The following is a 19,031-nucleotide window of genomic DNA, read 5'->3' as shown; positions in this document are numbered from 1 at the left end:
CAAATCATATCATAAACATATAGCTTTTGATTTTGTCTTTGTATTTTAATTAAAGATTATGTAAGAGAGTCAGTAAAGGGTTTTTTTCTGAAAAACCCTTCTAGGCACACTTAAATAACCCTTAGTGTGCCTAGAGCCTGAGAAACTTAAATCTAAATGCTAAAGCTCAGCTTAAATAAGTATAAAACATACAAGTGGACTTTTCACTTCAAGCAATTGATGCATTTGAAAAAAGTATTTTAATAAATTAAGTCATATATTCTGTTTGATATACATTGTCATTTAGGGATGGTTTTCCTTCTGTTTGCATATAAGCACCATTGGCCTATGCAATGCTGTATTTATTAGCGTGACCTTTGCTCCGCATTTGCATTGTTGCTTTAATCTTGCCTTAACTTTCTGTACTGCTTCTTTCCCTTAAATCCATGCACTGTGCCACAATTTGTTTAATCATCAAAAGCACAAAGTTGACGCTGACATGCACCTTATTAAAGCCTTTCACTGTCTCCACCTCTTCATCTGCTTAAGTCAAAGCTCTGTAGTTCTGTTCTCTGCTATCCAGCCATTAATCCATTCACCTTACCTTCTGCCAAGGCAGTCTGCCTACATGTCGTTGGCACGCTGTCCGTCTCTGAGACCTGGTCCATGCCTCTTGTCTACCTGGCTGCTTCTCTGCTCTGTGCTGTGTGTGTTGAAGTCCTTTTCATCCTTCAAAAGGCATCTAAAGTTGCCTTAATTCTAAAGTGTTTCCTGATACCTCACCTGGAACAGTAACTCTCCCTAGCTCTTACCTTCTACTTCTATTACTCCTATCATTGCATATGACATTTTAGTAAAGATAATCATTCCTGTTTCTCCCCCACAAAATGTAAGGACAGAGGAAATCTCCTTTTCATCTTTCCATCATCGTATTCTACGTCTCTGCCTGAAGAGATTATCCACATAAAAATACATATTGTTTAAAAAAACCCACCCACCTTCTAGTTTAGGAGGTATTGATTTGTAAAGAAACGCATGTATTAAGTTAATATGGTGTTAAAAGTTATACTTCCAGGTTGCTGTCTATAAAGAGGAGAATTTTATAATTCAGTGCTTTTGCAAAATGTTGACTGCAGCTCATTACCGGGTAGTTACATTAATTTAATGGTTTGTATCCATTTTTTAAAAAAAAATTGAGATAGAACATGATAAAATAAGGGATATCAGGGTAAGTACTGTTTCAGAAAATATTTTTTCGTATACACACACACATACATATATATACTCACATGATGTAAACTTTATTTCTTTTCTCGGTCAAACAAATTTAAATGACTGAATATATTTTAAATTTATAATTATATTTTATTTCTTTTTAAAAAATGAAGTATATTCATTGCCTATTTAAAAAACCTTGCTGGATAACTTCTTAGGACAAACTATTAGATGTCATTTAACTGTTGATACTAAGCATACTCTTACAAACCAAAGCAGCATCATATATGCTTAAAAAAAAATTTTTTTTTTAAATTTTTGAGTAAGCCAGCATTTGGGAAAAAACAATTTTTTTCTACTTCCTTTCACAGATGGACCTAAAAACAAAGTTTTCATGCTTACAATTAGCTTCATATGTATAACAATCATATTGATTCATTAGTTCAATCTACATTTCCTTACCTACTGAAATGTTACAGGCACTGAGAATAAAAAAATGAGTAGAAACAAAACAAATTAAAACACTTCAAAGTATCCTTAAGTTTGGGATATTTTGGTAGAGCCTACCATTGTGAATTGATGGGTACTATTCAGAGAACTATTTAGGATCTAAAACTGCTCTAAATATTCATGAAAATAAATAATTTTTCCCAAATGATCTATGGTGATATGTCTAATTAAAATATCAAAAATTAGCTCATGTATTTTAACATCATATTATTCTCCGTGATCAATCTTAGAATATTTAACCAATTTTAATAAGTACTATAGTTTTTATTATTATAAAATATTTCTTCATTTTATTTTAATGCTCACAATATATAATATGTATAGAATGTGTGTGTTATGAACATCTGGAAGTGGGTTAACTGTCATGCAACAGTTCTACATCTGCTTGCTTTGTAACTTTGCCATAGCTACCTGCGTTACCCTATGGGTATGAACTCAAATCCTTTCATGCATTTTTATTCTGTTGTGTGTCTGATAAAGACAATGAAGCATGACTCATAATTGGAAAATTCATGCTAATAAATGTTAATTGCTATTTCAACCAAAAACAAAGCAGGATTTATGCCGAGTTCAATAAGAATCTTTCACATATAGAGCCGCCTGCATTTATTATATGGAGGACATGCTGCTAATTATTATTTTTTAATGTTTCCAAATAGGCTGTGCTAATTCCATCCCATAGCATGAGATTATTTTTTATATTATTTCTGGTATATTTCAAAAGATAAAGGTAGTTTTGTAATGTACTGTTTCCTGTGACCAGTAATATTCTATGGAGGAAAGAAAAAAGGGAAAAAAAAAAAAAAAGAAGAAAAGAAAAAAGTGTTTAGAAGAACCATTTAGCTGACATTATATGTCAGTCAATTTGCTTTTGAGAGCAGGGTCTAGACAATTAAACTATTTGTATATGTTTTGCATTTCTTTGTTAAAAAAAAAGAGAAAAGATAAGAAAAAAAGAAAGAGAATATATAAGGTAAAAAAATACCCTTTTTTTTAAATTCAAGGGGATGAAGTTCTAGAATGGAATGGTAAACCCCTGCCGGGAGCTACAAATGAAGAAGTTTACAACATTATTTTAGAATCAAAATCAGAACCTCAAGTTGAAATTATTGTTTCAAGGCCTATTGGGTAAGGCTAAAAAAACTTACTTCTTAAGTTTAGTAAATTACATGTATTAGCAGGGTTTTAAAAAGAAGTTTATACATTCATACAGTACATGTTAACATGGATAGTTTTTTTTTCAATTATGGGCATACATTTTAGATTTTTAAAATTTCTTAATTTTTTAAACTTGAATGCTGAATTTTCTTCACTACATTTTAGAAGCTCCACATTTAACACTTGTAATATCAAAAAATATTGATACTTTTTTTCAGAAGTGAACTATAAACTAAAATTATTTTCTTTTAATGACAAAACTGTTTATTTTTAGTAACTCTTACTTCATGAGTAGTATTTCCTTAAAGAGAGTCACTAACTTGTCTTTTTATGGTATTTAAAATATAATTGTTTCATATCTACATGAACTTTTTATTATTTTACTAAGAATAGAATTTTTTTTCTATAATTTTTACCCATGGGTAGTGCCAATTTTTATTTAGAATCAAGCAAGTGTGAAATATTTTAACCTTTTAGTTGGTCATAATAATTGGCATAATATTTTTTTAACTTTAATTTTTAGCATAATTATCTCTAGCCAATGGGATATTTTTTATATTTGTACATAAAGTTCCCCACATCATTAGCTTTTCCTGAATAGTCCACAAAGTCCAAATATTCTTTTTGCCAGGCTGTCATTTTTTGGAAGGCATTTAAAATTGTCTCATTATAGTTGGCTTGATGTTTAAATATATTTTTGGAAATAATTCCCTCTTTCCCTTATTCTCTAAAATATTGTAGAGCCATTAGTTCAAGACATTTTTTGTTGAAAAAGTAGTAGCCTTAAATTTTTGTTGTCCTCATGTATATATGTCAATGCAAAACATACAAGAAAATATAGTTATCCTAATTTTCAAAGGACTGAAACTGTATTATCATATATTTCAAAGAATAATATATATAAACTCTAAAATAAAAGCAAGATTATAAACAATTTTAAGTGGTGATTATTAATAATAAACATTGAAGACATTTGCAAAAGTATTGTACATTTCCATGCAGATTTTTTAAAAATAGCAACACTATATAATTTATTCTAGTTTTACATGACATGTGTTCTAGTGCTGAGGTAAATATGAGGCTGGAAAAGAGGTAAGTAAATTGGAAAATTAATCAAAGTATAAAAATAAATTAAAATCAAGCATTGTACACATTGCCAAATACTTGCAGATATGTAGAGGTTTAAAAGTAATCAGCTAAAATATTGATTCATGGTAACTTTAAAAAAATTAACAGACAATTAAGGTGGACTGGAATAACAATTTCATTATTTTTACTTTTGTATGAAAATAATTTAAAAGGTAATAATCTGCATAGCCAAATCCTAAATTGTCGTGGATTATGGAATTCAAAGAAATATGGAATGCAAAGATTATATTTAAATAAAAATCAAATTTTATATCAACCTTCCAGTTAATAGAGAAATTATTAGACTCCTAGAAGAACAATTCTAGCTGTACTTAATAATTATGTTTAATATAGTTCTGTGACTAATTTAAAACAGAAAGCAATATTTATTCATAGTTTAGTGGCATAGTAATTCCATAAATCATTCCTAATATAACCTATGTGCACATTGATCAACATGGTCTAAGAAACATCAGCCATCTGCAGTATTGACCAATTTTACCAACCTACCAATTGTCTTGGCATTTGTGCTTATAATTGGTATCAGAACTATTCTATTATCTTACTTATGAGTAGAATGAGTAGAACTAATTAAGAAGTCTTTTTTGTAAACATATAAATTTATGCCTAAAAATATTACTGAGGTAATTAACATTAATAAATTTGATTCAAAATCACCTTAAAGTGTGTTTTTACAACTTCTCCATCTTTCTTTCACAGACATATAAAATCCAAAGCTTGTGCCTGGTTTTAGAGTTCCAAATTCTAATTTCCATAATTGACTTCGGGGCTGGTTTAAAAAGTTGTACTATCTAAAAAATTATTCTTTCTCAGGGCATCTGGGTGGCTCAGTGGGTTAAGCCTCTGCCTTCAGCCCAGGTCATGATCTCAGGGTCCTGGGATCGAGCCCCACATTGGGCTCTCTGCTCAGCGGGAAGCCTGCTTCCTCCTCTCTCTCTCTGACTGCCTCTCTGCCTACTTGTGATCTCTGTCAAATAAATAAATAAAATCTTTAAAAAAAAATTATTCTTTCTAGATTTTCTTAAAAATATACTTTTATTTGCCTGGATGAATTTAGAATAAGGTAACAGAAGATAAGCCGTTGGTTTCTTGGGTCATACGTATTGAAGATTAGTTTCTTAATTATCATATGAAATGCTTTATATAAAACATTAGTTGTTCAAAAATTTGTAATAAAATGTATTTATAAAATACACAACACAGGATGTATTATCTTTGTAAGAAGTATAATATTATAGGTATGAAAATTACTTTGCACAAAACAAGTGAAAATGAGAAGTCAGGAAAATAAACTTGTTTTTATTTGTGTTCCCCCCCGAAAAAGTACAAAGAAAAGTCAAAGTGAAGTTAGGTCACAGGTAAGTGGTTAGAAATTCTTAAATAATACTCAAACATTATTGTAATAATTCTGTCAGTCCTAGCTAACTCCAGTCTGCTTTAATATGTCATATTAATACTTGCATATTATTAATCTCCTTAAACTGATATTAAACTATCTTTGAAAAACCAGAGGTAAAGTAGTTCTTTGTAGTACACTTCCCAAACCAAGCTGGTCCAGGGTGCTTAAGGTCACAGTGGATAATGGATTAAGCTGAGGTTATAGTAAACATTTATTCAGAGTAATTTGTGAGTGTGACAGGAATGGGTGTTCTCACAAGTCACTTTCTAATCATACAGTAAATGGCCATATATTTAGCTAACTTCAGTATAGAGATATAAATCTCTATATAGGGCTATATATGTGTATATGAATTATGTATTCACATATATAAAATATTTTAGCTTTTTTGTTGCAAGCTTGAACCATTTTTAATTTCCAAAGCAGCTCATCCTTTTTATTTTATTAACTTTGCCCATGATATTCACCCTATTATTTTATTATCAAGAAATGTTTTCATCCCTTTCATTCAGTAAACTCTTTCAGATGTGTTTGTAAAACATATTACTGATTTGTAAAATATGTGTCATTTTGATTTTCTAGAATTGAAATAAAATATTACCTTTAACATTTTTTTATTTCCAAAACTTGCTGTTTTGGTAGTAAAAATATTGTGGTCATTTTAGCCACAATATTAGTCTGATTGTTGTCATGTTGAAGTGTTTTGCTGTTAAATATATAAAAACTTATTTTTACTACAGTTTGTGTGTGTGTGTGCATGTGTGTGTGGTATTTGACATCTATGCACATTAGTAATTGCCTTGATAGTGACTCCTGTCCATTCCCACCTGTAAAGACCCAAAAGGATTGTTCACACCACTGAAATAAAATGTGGTTGTGATTGCCTCAGGCAGGGTAATTTAGCTAATGGGATTTTCACCATACCCTATTTCTTTTAGTGACATTCCACGGATTCCTGAGAGCTCCCATCCTCCACTGGAGTCCAGTGAGTATAAGATTTATTTGTTGTTATCATATGTACTGAATGAAATTGAAGAATAAAGATTTATCATTTGCTTTAGTTATTTGATATAAATGAATTGGTATTAGTATAGTAAGGTTATCTTCAATGATGTCTGAAGGTGGCAACTGTGACAATCATTGAAAACCCAAAGTTCTACTTTAAGATTTTTTTTTTAAGATTTCTTTAAGATTTTTATTTTTTTTTATGGCTATCCAAAAATATTAACTGGCAGTACCCTCTGCATCATAACAGGACCCTCATAGAGCTCAATTAATAAACCAGTACTAGCTATGTTTGCTGTAGGTAAAAATGTATTGTGGTACCGGATTATTCATTCTGTTTGGTAATTAGGCTGAGCTAGACTTTCTAGTTAGGAAATGAGCACATTAATAGATATTTTAAAAGCAGCATAATATAAACACTGGTATTGTATGTGAGTGATGAATCACTGAATTCTACTCCAGAAACCAGTAATGCACTGATGTTAACCACCTAAAATTTAAATTAAAATAATAATAACAGAATTTTAAAAAATAAAAATAATAAAAAATATTAAACTGTCTGGTAGGGTCATGGAAATGAGTGAGTGGAGTAGAGGTGAAGTTCAGTGGGCATAAGAGAGTCAGGAGACAGTGAGGCTAGAGGGTTGCATTATCTACATAGCCATTAAAGGCATTCCAGGTGATGGAAGATGACAATGTGTGCAGTGAAGTCTAGACAGGTAAGGAGGTGAAAGTGATGCAGATATTTACTCTGCAACGGATTGGCATTAACTTCACAATACCTTGGGCTTGATGAGCAAGTGTTCTTATGTAACCCATTTATGGAGATATAAAATACAAGTGATTTGAGAGGAAAACAAGTGTTCATAGTTATAAGGAGGTAGAAAGTATGTGAATGGGATAGACAAGGATCTGCATATCAAATGCAGACCAGTATGCATACTTGCTGGAGATGAGCCCATATTTGGATTTGAGCTTTCTGATAACTAATACAAAGAGGGAAATGGGACCTGTTGCATAATTTATAGCTGATACTATTTAAAAATAAACTGTTATAGTATTACAAACAAATTGATTATTAGAAGCAACAGTATTCTTGTCCTAGGACCCAAGAAAAAAATTATTCTAAGGATATTTGAAAAGAGAAACATAGTAACAAAGAATTTTATAGAATTCTATCTTGAAGGCTTTGGAGAGCACAGAGTGATGGTATGTGGCTTAACTTAGACTTAATTTGTGTGTATAGGAAAAAGTGTGTGGATCATACTCCATGTGAAGGTGAAGTAGATCTCTTGTGGAGAATCACTGGAGACAGCATTCTCAGCCATTCAAGAGATTCATTTTTAAGATCAGAACTGAGATAGATGGGGGCAAGGGGTTGCATAGGTTGTTCCATAGGTTAATTGTCTTACTCTTGGTTTTGGCTCAGGTCATGATCTCAGGGTCATGAGTCAAGCTCCATGTTAGGCTCCCCACTCAGTGGGGAGTCTGCTGGAGATTTTCTCCCTCTCCCTCTGCTTCTCCCCCAGCTCCTGCACACACTCTTTCTCAAAGTAAATAAATACATCTTAAAAAAAAAAAAAACCTAAAATAGATGGTAAATCTTATTTTAAAAGGAATGAATTCTAGGCTTAGATGTAGCTCATAAATTATATGTGCATTCATTTTAATTTCAGCAAGGACAGTTCATAATAGATGATACTTTAGCCAAGATAATTAAAATAACAGGCATCATCTTTCTTAATCACTAAAGCATGAAGCCTTTACCTACATGGGAGGTTATGCCAGAACCTAAACTGTACAAATACCCCCCAGAAATATATAAGACCAATATTACATTGGAGCAAAAAAATATAAAATTTGATTACATCTTTTAAATCCTTTAAAATAGGCAATTAACCAAAGAAGACTGTATGATAATTTTCTGTGACTATCCAATTAAAAGTTGATTCTACTCTTATTGATGGTATTGAATTATAGTTTTATACAAATAACAGGTACATTTAACGTTTCGTAAAAAATATTCTCGCATGCTTATTATAAATGGGTCACTAAAAATTACTTAATTTTTTTCTCATTTTAGGTTCAAGTTCCTTTGAATCTCAGAAGATGGAAAGGCCTTCCATTTCTGTTATTTCTCCAACAAGTCCTGGAGCCCTAAAAGATGCCCCACAAGTCTTGCCAGGACAACTTTCTGTATGTATTTTTCACACATGTTGGAGACCACTAGTCTTTGCTCACTGTTCTGAATCTGTCCTTAAAAATGAAGGGATATTTGTCCTTTAAATGTTCCCCCAAATTTGAAGTCTGTCCTTCAGATATATGTCTTATATTTAACACCGTAGTCTATTTCCAATTTTTGCATGTATTTATTAAATTTAGATGAGTCTTTATTTATATATTTATTTGAAAATATTTGTTGAGTGCCTGCAATGTACCCAGGTGTTGTAAACAATCAATGATAAATGACAACATAAGTAGATAAAACACCCATTATGTTTTGTGTGCTGTATAAAAGTTTCTAAGGTAGGTAGTTGGTTCAACATGATCAACTCTGAAGGTCATGTTCCACTCACTTAACACCCTTATGAGCCTGGAGCCTGAAAAAAATTCTTTTAAAAATACCTATTTTAACTTCTTGAGTTATTTAGTGAAATACTTCATTTCTGGTATCAATCCAAAAAACTATAGTTTTTCTTACTGTTGCTTAATATATGATGTGGAGAAAGCCAGAGTAAAGAAACTATGGCAAACAATTACAAGATGCCACATCTATGCAGATTATGGTAGAAGACGGGACATTTATATTCATAAATAAAAGAAACCTTGCTTTTAAACTATTCTCTAAATAGTTTACTTTTTCTCCTTTGGTAACATGTGGGTTTCTATAATCTGTTCTTGCTACTTTCCTCTTGGCATTTAATTAAACAAAGAAGGTAACTGTAAGCTTGCTGTTATTTTTAAAACCATTCCTGGTTTTAACTTCTATTTTTAGTAAATTAAATACCTTTTTATAGTCCTTTCTGTTTATTTTATCTGCACTGCCCCGTGTGTGTGTGTGTGTGTGTGTGTGTGTGTGTGTGAATCTCTTATATACTCCACCAGTATTTTAGGAGGGATAAAAATCTGTTTTAGTTTTATGAAAAACACATCGCTGTTATTAATTGAGAACAGAGATATGGATTCATATGGATTCAGGTTTGAATCTTTAATCTGCCCTATACTATGAAAGACCAGTCATGCATGTTAAATTAGTTTATTTTTTTATAATAACTTTTAAATATGTTCAGTATATTCCCTTTAGATAACTTTTGCTCATAGTTCTTACTCAACCATAAAACTAACTTCTAAATTAAAGAAATAGTAATCTTAACATTGATCACTGCCAGCACAAATACTATATTGACTGCTGAAGTTCTGGTTTTTAGGAGTTTGCTGATATTTTAGTGTGCAGTTTTCCCATTTTTTCTTTATTCAAACTATTATGGAATCTTAGTAGAAATATCATTATTTGGCCTTCACTTTGTCAAAGGTATATAATGCCCCTTTCTTGCCTTCCTTGTTCTTTTCCTCTTTTCTATTATAGGTTAATTATAAAAATTAAATGGGGGGGGGGAACCCAGAAAACAGCAGTACCTGGTGTAAAGGAGGCCCACAGTAAATATGTTTCCTGACTGCTACCAAATCACTTGTGTAAATTGCTTATTCATTAAACCTCATTTCAACACATATGGTACTACAAAATGTATTTAGCTACACCATAATCATTAAGTCATTTATAATCACCAAACACTGGCACTTAGCACTTAAAGACAAGGATAATTATGTTAATATCCCCTTCTTCCTTTTTTATAAAATTTATATCAGTTTTATTTTCATAACCTGATATGAGAGAGTATAACACTATAGGCTTGCCCACTGTAAGTCATGTTTAAAATACATAAAGAGAAAAGTCACGTCATAAGTAGTTATGCTTTCAATTTGGAATTCTTTTCAGAAATAATATTTATAGTTGTAATTTAAAAGTTCTTCAAAAATGGTTTTAGTATTTTTTTTAAGAATTGTAATACTTCATGATTTTACCAATAATTTTACCAATAATTCCTTTCTTCATTGATCATAGGTGAAGTTGTGGTATGATAAAGTGGGACACCAGCTGATTGTAAATGTTCTTCAAGCAACAGATTTACCGACTAGAGTAGATGGGCGTCCCAGGAATCCCTATGTGAAAATGTATTTTCTTCCAGATAGAAGGTAGTGAATAATTTCAGAAATTTTTAGAACCAAAAATTCTTAGTAATAGAAAAAGTACAATAGCATCTCCTGTGATATAGTTTTATTTAGTTTTAAAGCCTTATCAAAGTAAAATTGTTATACAAAAAATTGCACATAATTAATGTGTATATTTTGATGAGTTTGAAGATATGCATATGCACACCTGTGATACTGTTTTAAAATATAGCAAATCATTCTCTGTAAGGGAATAAAGTATGTTCTCCCTGAAAAAAAGAATCCCTCAAGCTTTATATATGTTTAAAAAATAATGTTACCAATTTAAAAATTTTTCATTAACTTGTTTATACACCTATTCGCCTTGGATAGCTATACATCATTTAGAATGTACCTTTGTGTATATATACCTATTATCCTAACTACCGCTTACATTATAGGTAAAATTAGAATAGTGTTCAACTCTAGAGTCTTTTTAGACTTAGGTTAAAAGTTGTGGATTAAAAATAGTAAAAAAAAACAAAATCCCAGTAGCAGTACTACATGTCACTACAGTAGATGGCAGCAGATACTTCATTTTGCTGTTTCATTTACAAGACATACTTATTTTTCAGTGATAAAAGCAAAAGAAGGACCAAAACAGTAAAGAAAGTCCTAGAACCCAAATGGAATCAAACATTTGTCTATTCACATGTACATCGTAGAGATTTTAGAGAACGGATGTTAGAAATAACTGTGTGGGATCAACCAAGAGTACAAGAAGAAGAGAGTGAATTTCTTGGAGAGGTGACGTATGCTGTACAGATTAGCCAAATGCTTATTGAAGTTTCTGTGATATGTACTAATTACAGTTGCTTTAAAATTTGCTTTGGTCAAGACACTTGATTTAATTTAAGAACTGCCCTTTCAGATCCTCATAGAATTGGAGACAGCACTTTTAGATGATGAGCCCCATTGGTATAAACTTCAGACACATGATGAATCTTCACTACCTCTGCCTCAGCCATCACCTTTCATGCCAAGGCGACACATTCATGGAGAAAGCTCTAGCAAAAAACTTCAAAGTAGGTTAAAGTTATTTTTAGTTAACCAGAATTAGTTATGTTGCAATGATCCAATTAGAGATTGATATTCCAAATATTTTTCAAATGTTTATTAGAGATCAAAATATTGGAAAATTATTTATTTCTTTAAAGAGACTTCGCAAAACTATTTTCTCTGTTTCCCTAATGAAATGTATGTATGGTATAGTGGAGTGGTTCCAGAGCTGAAAGTTTAAAAACTCTGAATTACCATTCTTTGCCCAATACCCATTGAGTTGTTTTTATTATTAATGAGTTGCTAAATATACGGTTCTTGATAACTTTATAGTTGCTGGGTATTTGTAGTATTATTATTCATAAGAAACATTTTTAAACAAATATTGTAAAGTATGTTTATTGTTACTCATCTGGCGATTGGGGAAAAAAGAGTATTCTTTTCTGCATGTGTCCATTAAATTTTGAGATATGACTAAAAAATCATCTGAAACTTGGGAACTACATTTTGGTAATCTAGAACCAAATTGTTTTGTTCTAATGATTGAATATTTCATGTTAGTACCTCTCTGATCTCTCATTTTCTCAAAGTTAATGTTTCATGCAGTATAATGGCTAATTTTGAAGAATAAACATAAATATTTTATCCAGGGCCATGATGTCCTTTTTAATAATATGAGCTCAATAGATTTCCAGCCAAGAAAGTCTTTCACCCTTCCCCCATCCTCCCACCCTCCCTGAACAGTGGAGGAGGGCACCGAATTGGGCAGGAAACTGTATACACTTCACTGTAGGCTTTTATATATATATTATATGTGTATAACGCATTAATTAAAGAAAATATGAAAATTTAAGTGATTAAACAGAGCAAATACTGAGAAAATGTTATCTTTGGAGAACAAACTTTTTTTTTTTTTTTAATCAGCTTAGCATTTACTTTGTGTTATTCTTGTCCCAAATGTACTTAGTAGTAACGTCATTAGCCTTTAAAAAGTTTTTTTGACCATGTCCTTTACATTTCATAAACCAATAAGACACAGAGGTATCTGTTTGCCTTACTGTTGTGCAGGATCTCAGCGAATCAGTGATAGTGACATCTCAGATTATGAGGTTGATGATGGTATTGGAGTAGTTCCTCCAGGTGCGTGGGTGAAGAGCATGGCCCTGCTTCACTGTGCTTCTCATGCTTGTGTTCACTGTCAATTTCCAGACTGACTTGGGATACTGAGCTGGAGATTCGTAGCACAGAGAAATCAGTATTCTTTTATTCCATGGTGACTTGTGTTCCAAATTATTAAGAAAGTTTAAAATGGACTAGTAACTATTCATTAATAATCCCACATATTTAATTCAGCCAGATTCTTTCTTAGAAGCTAAGATGGCTAGCCAGGTTGAAATCATTCTTTCACAATGCTCCAAGCATAAGCATAAATACAAATTTCATTTTGAAAGGATGTGGTTCATTTTCTCAAATAAAAATTCCATTCTTCTATGTTTTATATTATATGCCTATGATTTTTCCTTCCTCTCTTTCTGAAAATAATGTAGCCTTCCATGGAATATACTGAGAAAGGTGCATGGCAGGGTTTAAAATTGCATGTGGCATGGCTTACCTTTTAATGCTTTTGTGATGTGTTTACCACTTATTATACCTAGAATGTGTATGTACGTATTGAAGTAAGGAAATGCCTTAGAAAGATTCAGTATTCGTTTTAAGTTAACATCTTTTTGTCACTGTCCAGTTAGTAAAATTTTTGTGGCTTGTGTGATTCAAATCTATGTTTCTCATCTGACTCTTGTCAGAAAGTGAGTAAAACCAAGTAGTAAAGACTTATTTTCCTGGTACTAATCCTGTGCTATTTCCTTGACTTACTAGAAAAAATTAAAAAGTAAGGAAATATCAGTGCTTGCTATGGCAGCCCATATACTAAGAAGTAAGGAAATTTCAAATAAGAAGTAGAGAGACAATATTAGAACATATTAATATGAGTTATTAAAGGCATTTCTTTAGGACATTAATGATATATGACCCTTAATTTATGTGATTTTTCAGCTGAGATGCACTTAATTTGAGGGCAGTGATTTTGGGAAAGTCAGTGGACAGATTCCACACAAGTCACTAAATTCACAATTCGAAGAGATACATAACAACTTCTGTAAAATTAGGAGAAATTATGGAGAGTTCTCTAAAATTAGGTTTATTTGCTTCCTGTATAATTCAGAGAAAATATTGTATTTAATCACTGTATGATATTAGCAAATATTCTTAAAAACAATAAGCCTAGTGCTGTTCATATCTGTATTCTTAGATAATACTCTGATATCAGACTGCAAGAGTTTTAAATATTAGTGGATTAAATTTCATATTTTGTTTTGTTTGTTTTTTAAAGTATCATAATAATTAGACGCATTCTTCACAGAAACTTTAATATTACATTCAACAGAATATTTGTTTTTTTTTTAATTGAAAGTGGAAGAGTGATTGTACATTAAATCCACTGACATATTTAAATAGGAATCAGATGAATCATGGTAGGAAAGTCATCAAGCCTTTCTAACAAGAATCGTGGCCATTAATCTTAATGTGGTCATTACCAACTCATCTAAACAGAATTTACTTCTGTGTGTGGTTCTCCAGTTTTATTCACCCAGAATTTCACATTTTTTAATGATGAGGCAAGAGCAAATGGATGAAAGAATAAATGGCCAATTGAATAGATACTGAATTACTAAAATGTTAAGTTTCCTGTCATTTTCCTGAGAGATCACACAGATAGAGGCCAAAAGGGGAGTTACAGGATCCACTACAATTGGAATTATTCATCTTTGGATACCACTAAAAAACACTGAGTTTCAAAAATGTTTACATTCTGTACTGAAACAAACAATATTATGATTTTTATAAATATATGTAATCTTTTATCATGTGGAAGCAGTGCCTAAATTTTCATTTCAAGTAATATTCATTTTTATTTAGCATTTAAAAAGTAATGAGGCAGGACTTTTAAAAGAATATAACAAATCAGGGGCGCCTGGGTGGCTCAGTGGGTTAAAGCCTCTGCCTTTGGTTTAGGTCATGATCTCAGGATCCTGGGATTGAGCACCACTTCAGGCTCTCTGCTCAGCAGGGAACATGCTTCCCCCTCCCCCTCCGCCTGCTTCTCTGCCTACTTGTGATCTCTATCTCTCTCTGTAAATAAATAAATAAATAAAATCTTTTTAAAAAAATAAAAGAATAATAAAAATAACCATATGCAGATTGCCCTTATATGGGCAAAACATGTGGTGGTAACCCCAATCTTTCTGAGCATTACTACAAATTCAGAAAATGAAAAAACAAACAGATAAACACACTCTAACTTTGAGTTAACCAAAACATTGAAATGAGCATAAATTAGCAATTTCCTTCCCCCTTTTTCTGAAGGTAAAGAATATGTGTTGTAAGCAGTAAATTAAACATAATACAAAGAAAACCAAATTCTTTTGAAAAGTGTCAAAAACCTATGTATACGAATTAGGATAAGATAAAAAAAAGATATCACTCTCTAGATATCACTCTCTACGTAAATACAAAGAACCCATGGGAAAAATCAGTTATACCCTTCTAACAGTAAGATATCTAAATTCTCTAAGTTATTTCTTAGTAGTTAATTATATCAAATATGAAAGGGTCATTTATATACCTTGAATTCTCATTGAAATCTTGAAATGGTGCTCCCAATTCAATCCTGACCTTCCATAATTATTGTATGATTGAAGTTATAAAGTGACAACAAATGGTAATTGAGACCTTGCATTAATTATCGTTAAAAATAACCATGATTTTTTATAATGAGCTGTGAAATAAATTTACTGTATGTAAATTTACTTGGTTTCTTTCTAAATTTAATATTACAGTTTATACACCTGAACAATGACAAAGAAACTTTCCTATGTGGAATTCAAAATAACAGCTTAACTGCTATGATTTTTGTTATAGAATGAAGTATATGAAATTATAAATTATAACATTTATGGTTACATTATTTGGTCATTATACTGATGTTCTTAGAATGACAGAATTGTTGGGCATCTCTGATCATGATATTGTCATTTTGAATTGTCACTCATAAACATTTATGAAATGTTTAGATACCTTTCTTTAAACTTAGTTAAAATATACAGTCACAGCAAATAAACTATTGGAGAATTTTACTCTGCCTTCAATAATGATGTTTCATGGCATATTTTAATATAATGTAGGAGTTACTAAGTAAATAAATGAAGAAAAGTTCAAACTACCCAGTTAAATTTAATGTTTTCATGTTTCATGTACTTTTATGTAGTTGTAAATATAGTTATTTTTCCTTTGGCCTCAGAATTTTTTATTTTCCTTTCAATAATGGCAAACAATGATCCTTGTGGGAAAAAAAATTAATTAAACCATTACTTCGATTTGAGATTGAATTATGGCTTTGTCTTAACTAAATCAGAGATGATATAAACCTTTTTGTTTCAGGGGAGAATGAATTTAGAATTTATTTTTAATTTTTAATTGCGATTATCTTAACTGCATAAACTAAATTATGTTATCAACACATTTGTGGAATAGTTTCAGATGTCTGAGGTAGATTTGGTGATTGGAGAGTTAATTTTCTCTGCATTATTGCCACAGTCATCACCATCCATACACTATATTCATTTGAAAATTACAGTATTATATGTAGTTTGCAAAATTCAGTGAATATTTGTAATAGTGAAGATCTAGTACTCTTCTTTGTTAACTAAAATTGATAAGATAACATTTTCTTTTCTTTTTTTTTTTTCTGCAAAGCCACCTGAAATCCAGCTAAAATAGTTTATCCTTCGGAAGAAAAATTCAAATAACATTTAAAAAGACCCCAGATTTCTAAGCATTGACTTATCTGTTAACTATAGTTCACTGTCAATGAAAAATCACTCACTCACTCACTTTTTAATTTAAAATAGTATCCCAGCTCATCCTAACATCTGAGACATCAGCTTTATTATTCATATGCAGTATCTCCATGGGCACCTTTGAACAAATCTGTAACCTGTTTTTATGCATGTATATGTTACACTCTGTGTACGTATACTTAATAGTTTTGAAGAGAAAAGCTAATAATACTGATTGCATGGCATTTGTTGTAGTAGGTCAGTGGCTGCTTTAGATAGATTTTGATATTTCCACATTAATGTTTACATTATCGAAGAATACTGACAGATTTTTTGTGTGTACTCTTGCCAGTAGGTTATAGGTCTAGTGCTAGAGAAAGTAAATCTACAACATTAACTGTGCCAGAACAGCAAAGAACAACTCATCACCGCTCACGTTCAGTATCTCCTCACCGCGGCGATGATCAGGGAAGGCCGCGTTCACGTTTACCAAATGTGCCATTACAGAGGTAGGCTTTGAGATGGGCTTCAAGTCTCTGACAGTACTTTTTAATTTTAATATACAATGTAACCTGCCTCAAGACTGTTACTGACATGAAATAATGGTTTAATCAGTCAAATTTTTTTTTCCAAAATCATTTGTAAGCAAAAATGTCTTTTTATCCATTACTCCACCTGTATTACATTCTGTTCTTGAATCTTGAGAAATTTTTTCCAGGAGGTAGAAGAAGTTTATGTCCCAAGCACTGTTTTTGAATAACTATCTTGTATTCTGTTGGCTAGTTTTTTCTCCTGTTAGGAAAAATTGTATAATGGATAACTTGTGGAGAGAAATGGCAAAGAATAAAAGGTTAAGAGGCAGAATGTGTTTTTAAGAAATTTAGAATTTAGAAAAAAATTTTTTAGAATTTAGAATTGTCTTTTTGAAACACTTTAAGTGCTTCAAAAGTACATGCAACTTAGGTAATGTAGTGCTGTATTTTATCTTATCCTAAAATATACTTCTGAAACTTAAATTAAGTATGCAGATGAAAATTGTCATTTTTGACAGAGGTGCAAGAGAAGGTTGGAGAAATGTAGCACAGGCAAAGCACTCCTAGAGAATAAATACCTTTAACTCAATTGATAAAATATGTATTCAATTATGATAACAACACTTTTCAAGCCATGCCAGCCTTCTGCCAGTTACTGATAGATATTTGCCATTAGTCTGTCTGCTAGATTTGGGAAGAGTATACATTTTGATGCGTTTGTATTTTTGGAATCATTTTAGGAGTTTAGATGAAATTCATCCAACAAGAAGGTCACGTTCTCCAACTAGACACCATGATGCCTCCCGAAGTCCGGTTGATCACAGATCCAGAGATGTGGACAGTCAGTATTTATCAGAACAAGACAGGTATTTGTTCAAACTGTGATCTCACCATTATAACTCTTTATTTGCTCTGTTTTAGTGTATGATAAATATCTTTGACATAATACATCAGAATGTAAAAGTATTTAATCACTCAAAACTGAACTTTTAAGGAATAGCTGTTAGGATATTCTAATAGAAATGCAACTGTAGGAAATATTTGGCTAATGTTATATTGTCATAATGTGTGCATTTTTTTTACAATTGAAATTTATGTTTAGCCAGTTTAAAATGTATAGCTTATTGTTTCTAAATTGTAGAAGGAAGCCTATATAATCAATTTTCAAATATGGGATGTTATTGCTGTAATTATATAATTATTTTTTTATGTTATTAAACAATTTTGGATACAGGTCATCTGAAAGACATTGCAGAGTTTCTGTGAGAACTTCAATAATAATATTTTTATATACCTTATTTCCATAAAATGTCTATAAAGTATGAAATATATGAGATGGAGTTTTTCGTATAAATAAGTACTTTTTGGACACAATTACTAAAAATCTACATGACAACTCCTTTGTTCTACATGCCCATAGACTTTCTTCGCAAACGAACCACATACCTGTGTAATATGCCAGACCACAAGCTCCGGATCTGATTTAAGGTTTTAGAACACCCACCTTATTGAATATTCTCTTCTGGGTTTTTAAAAGTGGAGGAACTTTTGGGAAGGAGTAGGGAAATGTTAGTTGTGCTTCATGATTGACTTTTTGTGGTGTAGTGAAGGACACAGAACTCAGTAGAGCTGCTTAATCCTTTTTTGTCATCCTACTGTGGGAAGTGGTGCCAGGACCTTGAAGAGTGAAATCATATTGGGGACTGAGATAAGAACTGATCTGGGGAATGGGATTCTACACTGCTCAGCCTGAGTTGAGTTGAATGAGGGCCACTTGTCAACATCCACTTGGGTCACTTTCAATTTAGGTGAGGATGGAAAAAAAAAAATGACTTCTTGACCAGGGCATTTAATGAAGTGAAATTAATCTGAGCACAGAAAAAGTACCAGTTTTTAGAATAAAATAATTCTAGTCAAGTA

The 19,031-nt window shown here is 31.5% G+C and overlaps 1 protein-coding gene across 1 annotated transcript in view; it reads left to right on the top strand.

Moving 5' to 3' along the window:
* RIMS1 (regulating synaptic membrane exocytosis 1) overlaps nt 1–19,031 on the top strand; it is a 492,355-nt gene that overhangs the window by 331,406 nt on the left and 141,918 nt on the right. Inside the window, exons 10-18 of the mRNA XM_059401539.1 lie at nt 2,709–2,832; nt 6,349–6,395; nt 8,499–8,611; nt 10,539–10,669; nt 11,260–11,431; nt 11,556–11,709; nt 12,752–12,823; nt 16,931–17,087; nt 17,852–17,977. Of these exons, the coding sequence (XP_059257522.1) occupies nt 2,709–2,832; nt 6,349–6,395; nt 8,499–8,611; nt 10,539–10,669; nt 11,260–11,431; nt 11,556–11,709; nt 12,752–12,823; nt 16,931–17,087; nt 17,852–17,977 (1,096 nt within the window). The remainder of the gene's footprint in view (nt 1–2,708; nt 2,833–6,348; nt 6,396–8,498; nt 8,612–10,538; nt 10,670–11,259; nt 11,432–11,555; nt 11,710–12,751; nt 12,824–16,930; nt 17,088–17,851; nt 17,978–19,031) is intronic.

Source organism: Mustela nigripes, chromosome 5 (genome assembly GCF_022355385.1).
Source record: "Mustela nigripes isolate SB6536 chromosome 5, MUSNIG.SB6536, whole genome shotgun sequence".
NCBI lineage: Eukaryota > Metazoa > Chordata > Mammalia > Carnivora > Mustelidae > Mustela > Mustela nigripes.
The sequence above is the reverse complement of the archived record's forward strand: the minus strand, read 5'-3'. Positions and strand labels throughout refer to the sequence as shown.